Source organism: Orbicella franksi, chromosome 7 (genome assembly GCF_964199315.1).
Source record: "Orbicella franksi chromosome 7, jaOrbFran1.1, whole genome shotgun sequence".
Lineage (NCBI taxonomy): Eukaryota > Metazoa > Cnidaria > Anthozoa > Scleractinia > Merulinidae > Orbicella > Orbicella franksi.
In genome coordinates, this window is record NC_138151.1 from 14,731,593 (window position 1) to 14,740,794 (window position 9,202).

The 9,202-nt window shown below is 37.5% G+C and overlaps 1 protein-coding gene across 1 annotated transcript; it reads left to right on the forward strand.

The window, feature by feature from the left end:
• Positions 1-7,298: 7,298 nt before the first annotated feature.
• On the forward strand, positions 7,299-8,433 carry LOC145493071 (putative skeletal organic matrix protein 5). Its single transcript, XM_081472474.1, has 2 exons — positions 7,299-7,547; positions 7,746-8,433. Exons 1-2 carry the CDS (start codon positions 7,482-7,484, stop codon positions 8,265-8,267), a joined length of 588 nt encoding a protein of 195 aa, XP_081328600.1. The 5' UTR covers positions 7,299-7,481; the 3' UTR covers positions 8,268-8,433.
• Positions 8,434-9,202: the final 769 nt, after the last annotated feature.

Below are 9,202 nucleotides of genomic sequence, written 5' to 3' on the forward strand. Positions count from 1 at the left end.
ATCACGTTCTACTGTCAAACGTTTTTTCTTCTTTAAATATGTTCTTTTTTAGACTGTTCTTAGCAAAAACCTAAAAAAAATCGGGGATCACCGTGCTCTTTTGAGAGAAAAGGAGCTTCTATTTCGCTATCGAGCTTAGTTTGAGGGAAATCTCTTACGTTTTGCACGTGCACGCGCTCATGTGCGCGCTAATGACACGAAAATCGTGCGCTGTAGGGATGCGCAATGCAATACTAAGGAATCACCTTAATAGACCTTTCCTGCATTCCAGCAAACAATGGCGCCAAGTCGAGGTTAGTGTGAACAAAAATACAGCAAATTACAATGTATGAGAAACGCTTGGTGTACTTCTACAAACTACAAGAGTCATCCAAGAAGGACGGCAAAGGAACTTGTGAACTGAACAAGCACGACATCTCACTCACCAACGAAAACAACACCTTTCTTCATGATGAGATAGGAGTTACGTTGGCGTTGCTGTTGAGGGTGAACTATATTGAATTAGTTTTATCTGAACTATTAAGAATAGCTCCTGTTCTGTTACATTCCACTTTTTAAACTTATTTATTCAAGAAGACATCGTTGTTAAGCGAAGTTCCATGTCATTGCTCTCTTCCCTTCCTTCTCCAGACACGGTTTGATTTTAAACCGAAAAGGGAATGTTTTATTGCTAAAATTCTGCTGCCATGGATAACATATCATCCATTGCAATTACACGTCAGAGTCTTTTATCTATATAATTATCATATGTTGAATTATTGTCGGAATTGTGCCGTTTGTCAGGAAACCTATTGAATGTGCCTTGGACTCTATGGATAACAAAGTAGCTGTACTTGAATAAATAAAAGTAGATTAAATTAAAGTTAGATCAATGTAGAGTACAGGATCAGCTTTGAACAAACAGTTGAAGATGGTTTCTTTAATTTCAAAGCTTTCATCTGGCTCAATGTTTCAGTTGGCCCCCAAAACTGGTTATTTTGAAAAGCTAAAAAAGCTCAGTTTATGTTATATTTGAAATATTTGTTTATTTATTTACAGTGTCTCCAATTAGCACATTTAATAGTGCTAAATACATTTGACACGTAAATGAAGTTATTATTATTATTACTATTAATATTAATATTATTACTATTGTGATTATTATTAAATAAAGATTACTTTTTGATATATGGAATATTGTGCTATGCAGGATCGAGTGGTAGAAGACAAACTAAAAATTTGAGAAATATAACTGCACCCTTCAAATTACCCTGGTTACAAATTTTACACCTGATAACCCTCGACTTCCATTGCTCTCATCTACGCTCGGAGCTCAGTCGGCAGAGCAACTGGGATGATTTTTTCGTAGTTCCTACGGTCAAGTTAATCGTTCCCGGAGCTCAAATACGTTCAGTTGCCTAGATTGGTTCTCTAATAATACCCTTCTGGGACTTCTAGGTCTAATCCGCAGAAGTAAATTCTTGGGTCTATTCTGTCACTTAAAATTACATATTACTTCACAGTTTATTCTCTATATTGATCAACGTTAACCTTTCCGTTTGCAATTCTCAGGATATTTATTCTCAGTTAATTTTATTCAGGGATGTTTGACCACCGGATGTCTCAATGGTGGTTCTTGCTTACCCGACAACGAAAAACAAACCTTTACATGTTCCTGTCACCGAACATGGACCGGACCTAAGTGGGGAGGTAAAATGGTAGCAGTGAAGAGTTTTTTGAGTCTATTTTCAGTAATAACAGTAAACAGTTACTATTACGCAAATCTCAAATGACGTTTTAAGAACTTTCCTCGTTGCCTAAAAAACACGACTTGTTTTGAGCAAACGGCCGGGCTTTTCGCTTGTTAATTATGAACTTCAAGGTATTAATTACCCAACTTTTTTGTTGAAAAGTGACAAAACGGGAACACCAGTTGTCAACACAGTCAAAAAGGCTGGGCCAGCAAAGAAGGACTATAAAAATAGATAATTGCCAAGGGAAAATTATGAAGGACTGAATTATAAATTATTTCTTCACATTGATTTATATTTACACACCTAGTTTTTATGGTTAAACGTGTAAATACGTCCAGATATTGTTTGGCATTTGCCGTATATTTTAAATCCGAATGACGTCACTATCAAACAATAATATATTGTCTCTTTTAGATCTAGCAGACTTGAATAGTTCAACGTGCAAGGAAATTTATGACAAGAACTTGTAAGTAATTTGCTCTCGCCATATTGATGAAGACAAAGAATACAAAATCCCATGGCCAGATCCCAACCTATATACAGACAAAATGCAAAAGCTTTACCTTGAAATTAAAGAAAAACCTCGAAATAGTTCATTAAAGGTATAATGAAAAAACAAATAGAAAAAAAAGAAAGAAAAAGAAAACAAAGATAAAATGCAATTACAGTATAATATAGCAAAAAGACGATCAAGTTGCGTTCATCATCGGGTTGATTTCATACAATTTTCGTTTTGAATTAAAGATTTAGAAGCCTAGAACAAATCTGTTTCTTTATACATCTGCTCTCCCGCTAAGTTTTGACCGACAAGGAAATCCAGGGGCACTGATCCCTCACTAACCTTACCCTAAGCTGGGAACCGGGTCTTTGCCATCGGTTGTACTTTCTTGTTGGTTAGAACTTGTTCGATGACCCCTTACCCCGTTAGGTATAGATATGGTCCAGAAACCACCCCTCCTTCCAAGGCACGTGTAGTTTGGTATGGTATTTGACAAAGAATCATTTGCTGGAAAGAGAAAGCTGAAACGCTGCTGCTGGAAAACAGAAGCAGATATAGACTAACTAGTATCTTACGAAACTGTTTTAAAATGCTTATTGGTTGGTTCCTTCATAAGCATCACTGATGGTTCTAGATTAGCTCGTTGTGTGCCCCTGAAGATAAAATTGAATACGCATCAAGGGTGTCCTCAAAGACTCTTTTTTTTTTTAATCTTAATTAATTGCTACTTACACTGCTTACAGTACAATATTAATGTAGTTACTTACACTACTTACAAAAAAACTTGTTACTTACGCCACTTACGATACTAACACTTACTCTATACAATACGCATACTCACGCTACTAACAATACTAATACCTACACCGCTTACAATACAACATAATTGGATTACTTGCGCTACTTACAATTCTAGCACGGCAAGATCATACCCGTTTACTCCTGTCAGTAATGTAAATTCCGAATTGCGAATTACAGAAAATATGCATGGTATATATGCGCCTTGTTTCTTTTCCTTTCATTTTTATTTTCGTTTTCAGGGGACTAGGGTCAAACTGTCAAGAGATTACAAAAGAGGCAAAAGAGGCTTCCACTTTTTTAAAGCGATTGTAGTTGTATTTTTTTCCATTTCATAGATATGTTTTAAATACAGTAATAAATCATTTAGTTTTGGAGAACATATTTTCTGTCTACATAGCCAAATGTAATATTTAGCATTTAAGCAGCAGAAGTTAATTTGGAGTTTATGTTTAGAGCTATCCGGCCTTAGACCCAGTGCAGTATCAGGCTCTAAGGGTGTCTCTTTGGCAATGACTTGGCAAGACTGTAGCCATACTTTAAAATTGGTCCAAAAATATTGAGTTTTTGGGCAAGCCCAAAATAAATGTGCAAGTTTCTCTGTTTCTCTTTCGCAGAAAGTGCATTTCTCGCTATCGACGAGACCAATTTTTTTCAAGAAGTTGTTTGTTGATATTCTTCGATGAAGAAATTTAAAATTGAAAGTTAGAAGTTTTGTGCTCTTTGTACATTGAAAAGCCATTTGGTAAACCTCTTTGCAGTTGAGCTCTTGTTTTGTTGTGAGAGTGACGTCTTCCTGTCACTTTTGTTGACTTTGGTTGGGTGGTTCACTTTTTCCTGATACAAGTTCCTTATATACTAGTCTACTAGGTTTTTTGCTTTTCAAAAATTTTGACAAGAAACTTTCATGTTCAATAGAGGTTCTGATGTTATGGGGTATATATCTTTGAAGAAGTTTTATTGAGGAAATGATTCCAAGAAAGGCTAAAGGTCGGGCTGTCAGGTCATGTATAGTTTGGAAAGCAGTGAGCGAGAGAAACTTTCCGGAGACATCCTTTAAATGTTCTACTTTTGTTATTCCTTTGAGGAACCATTCTTTAAAAAACACTGGTCTAGTCCCAACTCTTATAAGTGAATTATACCATAAGGGCGATGACCGAAAGTGATAATCTGATACAATCTTTTCTTCATAATTGGCTTCTGACCAGATTTCAAGAATGTTTTTGAAAAAAGGATCTGATACTTTAATAATGTTACGATTGTCTTTTATGTTTAGATTTCCAGTTAGAGTTACTTCACCTCCATATTTTTCAAGTTCTGATTCAAAAAATCTTTTCCAGCTTCCACAGTTTTCCTCATCTAGAAACTTCTTTATCCATGTGGCCTTGAGAGATCTATTAAAGGAAGTTATATCAATCATTTTAAGTCCCCATTTTGAGTAATCATTAATCATTACCTTTCTTTTTATTTTGTCGCCTTTGTCATTCCATAAGAAGTTGTAAAACATTACATTTATCTCCTTTATTGCTGTATGATTTGTTTGCAGAGGAGAAAAAATATATACCAGTTGTGAAGCTCTGAGGCTTTTTAAAACAGTAATTTTACCTAAAAGGCCAAGTCTGCGAAGTTTCCAGCATCCCAGAATCGATTTAATTTTTACTATTTTATCTTTGTAATTCAAAGATATAGTTACATTAGGGTCTGTTGACAACCATACCCCTAATGCTCTGACTTTTTTTTGGCCATTTGAAGTCTTTTTCAGGACAAAGTTTAAAATCCCAATCCGCACTTGCACCGATCCACAAAGCTTCTGTCTTTTTGCTGTTAAGTCTGAGGCCGGATATATCACCGAAATAGTCTATTATCTTCAAAGATTCTAGAAAGGATTCTTCGGAACCGTCTAAAATAAGGGTCGTGTCATCTGCATATTGGCCAAGTTTAATTTCTTTGTCCTTTACAATTATGCCACGAATATCTTTTTTCAACCTCGTTCCCAGGGTCTCTTATCTCACCGCCCCCTGGAGCGAGGGAAGAGAGACCCTGCTTGGGTCTGGTCACGTGCCACTTTGACAATTAAGAACATCAGGGAGGGGTCCTCTGTAATCAGCAGTTTGTCGCGTTGAGCTTTGTTGCGCGCTGCGACCGCCACATCACCCGTGGCGTTCATCAATACTTAGCTTTCAGGCTGAAATTTCGAATAATGTCTGTTCCAGCGTTTACTTCAGTAAAGGTTAAGCAAGTCTGTCTCGAGGCAATTTGTGGTCGTGATTTTCAGTGTTGCCGTCTTACCCACTGGATTTATGGAAAGTCACTCATATTTCAACTGTGGACGTCGAGTAGCCCAATTTCATCCTGTAGTAATTGTTGTTTCTCCTCAGTTTTGAATGCACTCGATCAAATTGATGCAAAAAACATAAGAACGTCTCTAGGAGAACGTATAGCTTTCTCAAAGTAAAGCTACGGCAGTCTCTGATGAAGAAAAGCTGGACGAAGATAAATATGATATTCGTGCAACGCACTGTGCTTGCAAACAATTCTAATCAAATAGCCGGGCCCGGCGTCACCTGCGGTGTCACAATATAGAATGCAAGTAAGCAATATGTTCACGAAATATTTTAATCTTTGTCCCTGGAGAGCTAATACTTAGAGCCTTAAAACATATCTTGCAATAGAAACGAACCTAAACAAAGTATAAGCACGGCATGGCAAATTACAGAGGTGTCAAACTCTGAGAAGCAACGTGCTGTTAACAGCAGAAACCATGCAGACCTACGACCTCTAAAAATATGCTGTAACATAATCAAACGACTCCGCTCTACTTATAATTTCCATTTCTTCTAATAACACGACACAAAAAATGCCCCTCAGAAACACGCTTGAAGCAAAGAAAGGTCGAGAGATCGAAAATTAAATGAAAATGTGTACAATTCTCTCGAACCGTTGGCGTCACGTACACTAATTTATTAACGACACAATAAAGATTATATTTTTCTTTTTCTAGCGTCCTTTCGTTCGAAGATAAATCCATTTTATCAGCAACAACGGCGAAATGCATACCGCGACAAGTTGGCTGTATTTATACCCTTCGCGCTCTGCAAAGTTCAGGGCGCCGACGGCGCGGTGAAACTTCAATAAATCTTTTCACCCTTTCGCTCCTTTCGAAGTGACTTTGGCTTTCAGTGATCATTTAAAAGGCCCTGAATTCTCTAAAATTATTTAATCACCGGTAGCAAGACCTACACTTCATTCTGAGGTAAAGATGAGTCAAACATCTTCCATACACAGCCTCGGCTGCGGTGCGTAATTCTCCATTCGCCTTCGTGAGGAGATTTTTACAATATGTAATGTCCTTCACTAAACCATACAACCATCAGCGACTTGAATTTCCGCTATCGGATGATGGATAAGTTTTCCTTGGAGTTTGCAGAATATTACCGCCTGACATTGCCGCAGAACATCATATCGTTCTTGGTTCGTTCTTTGGTTACAACACTTCCCGAACTCCCGTAGACTAAGTATAGACAAAATTCCTACTAGGCCGCCCATCCCTTCAATAATTTAATTGTCATCTCCCAGATTCTGGGAGACACGTGACCAGACCCAACCAGGGTCTCTCTTCGCTCGGTCAAGGGGGCGGTAAGATGAGAGACCCTGGGAACGAGGTTGATCTTTTTTTTGGCGAATTGCATTGGCGAGTACTTCTACAGAGAGAATGAATAGATACGGTGACAGAGGGCAACCTTGCCTAACTCCCCGGTTGAGCTCAAAGAAATGACTTGCCCAACCATTGTTTAAAATACAGCTTTCGCTATTGCAGTAAAATACTTTTAACCAGTTCAGCAATGATGGGCCGAAACCAAAGTATTGGAAGGTTCTACGAATAAAGGGCCACTCTACGGTATCAAAGGCTTTTTCAAAATCAAGAAAAAGGAGCAGTCCCGGCATATTGTTTGCTTTTGAAAATTTGATGACGCTGTCTATTAAACGAATGTTTTCTCCGATAAATCTGTCTCTAATGAAGCCGGTTTGATCGTCAGAAACAAGTTTTGGCAGGAAAGTTTTGATGCGGCTCGCAATAGCTTTTGTCGCCATTTTGTAATCGCAATTCAAAAGCGTTAAAGGTCGCCAGTTCTCAGTCCTCACTCGGACTTATGTAAATAATTCTTAAGTCCTTAATTAACCTTCTAACTAACTTAGCTAATCCCTCTGATTGGCAAACGATGGAACAACTCAGTTTTAACAAAACGAATTCTGGGTCCCATGCATTTGAATTCGCCTGCATTCGCCTCTTGGCAATGTATTGAAGGGCCTCGCACATAGGCTAGTGCCTTTGAAAGATTCTGCTGATGTTTCTGTAGTCTAATTTTTACTATCATGATTTTTTTAGGTCTAAACAAAACAGCGCCTACTTACTCAAAGTAGGCTCTGAGAAGACTGCCGTGTTTTGTTACATGACCAGCCTTGGCGCATGTGGTGGGGGTGGATGGACGCTGGCCATCAAGATGAATGGCGCGCAGGTATAGACCAGTTTTTTTTTGTATTGCCAGTTTTACATCTTCCGCTTGGCAGATTCAAACCTGGGGTGTCGCATCCTTGAATAGTTCAAATGCCATTATTTTGTATCTTGATTTGCTTCACAGGTTCACCTAATACAGTAAGGCGATTCCATTTACGAGAATGTCTGATAAGATCTTTTTTTTTTTATTGAAACATAGAAAACTTTTCACTTCGATTCTAAACTCTGGAGCAACAACGAATCATTCAACCTTGAAGCAGGAAAGACTGGGTTTGACTTACAAGAGACCAAGTTACCGACCTACTGGAACACTCCCTTCTCCAAGATCTGTCTTGGAATGAAGATCGGCCAACAGAATAAGTTCATTGCTTTCAAGAAGTCTGCTAGCTCTCTGTACTCATTGATTGCTGACGGGAAATACCACAACACGTCACTGGGTCGTGATACGTGGAAGTCGCTGATTGGTTCACAGGCTTCTTTACAGACCAATTGTAACAGGGAAGGCTTCAATGTTGTAAGCGACTCCGGCGATGATTGGCCTAAAGCAAGGATTGGAATTCTTGGTAACAACCAAAATGACTGTTACACTTGTGATTCAAGAATCGGATTCGGTACAGGAGGTTACCCTGACAACGCCACTAGTTGTGGAAACAGCGCTAACGGCAAATTCACAGCAGAACCTTCAAACATCGAAGCAATGGGATACATTTTGCTGCAATGAGACCAAGAACTAAAATTGGAGACAGAACTTTCTCAGTTCTTTCTCAGTATCAACAAGCCGCTTCTGGAATATGATACTTACCCACATTAAGAGCCAACCTAATCTTATATGCTGCAAAAAAATCCATCTGTAAACATTTTATGGACAGTTATAATATGGACAGTTATAATGACCTGGACCATTTTTAGTTATTATCGAAATTTTTAATTTTCTTGTTTTAATTGTTAGACTTAATCCAATGTTCTGATTTTTAATACTTTTAGTGAGTCTTACATTTTAATTTTTTATAGTATGGTTGCATATATGAGGAATCTTTTTATATTATTTAACCATGATTAAAAGTTAAAACTTTTAATCATGGTTTGAGAGGCTTATAGTTTATCTTTTTATTCTGTAAATATTTACATGAGGGTCACTGGTTTTTCAGTGTATCTACTGTTCTGTGTTACCCTCTGCAAATAAAGTTGATTATTATTATCAATATTATTATTAATTGTGATGTAAATGACATTGCGAATTAGGCTTGAAACTAGATACTTAGACACTGCGAGTGTTGCGTGACGTATTGTATTACATTGTAATTCGTTGTGCTGTATATGTAGTGATGGTTCACTTTATTATATGAGCCTGCAATCCTCGTGGTTACAGTTGGCCGCCATGTTTTCTGTAGTAAGAGGTTTGGTGATTAAAGCTTAATATTCTACAGGTAAACGTCTTGTCTTTATTCACACCATTAATATTAATATTATTATTATAATCATTATTATTATTATTATTAACTAAAAGATTGCAACAACGGGAAAGACAGAAATGAAACTGATACTGATTCACGATAAAAAATGTATTAAATAATATTAGAAAACATGTCCTAAGAAAATACGCGCGCTGATCGGTTAAAAATGGTGTTTCTATAACTCGATCGAAACACAGAACTA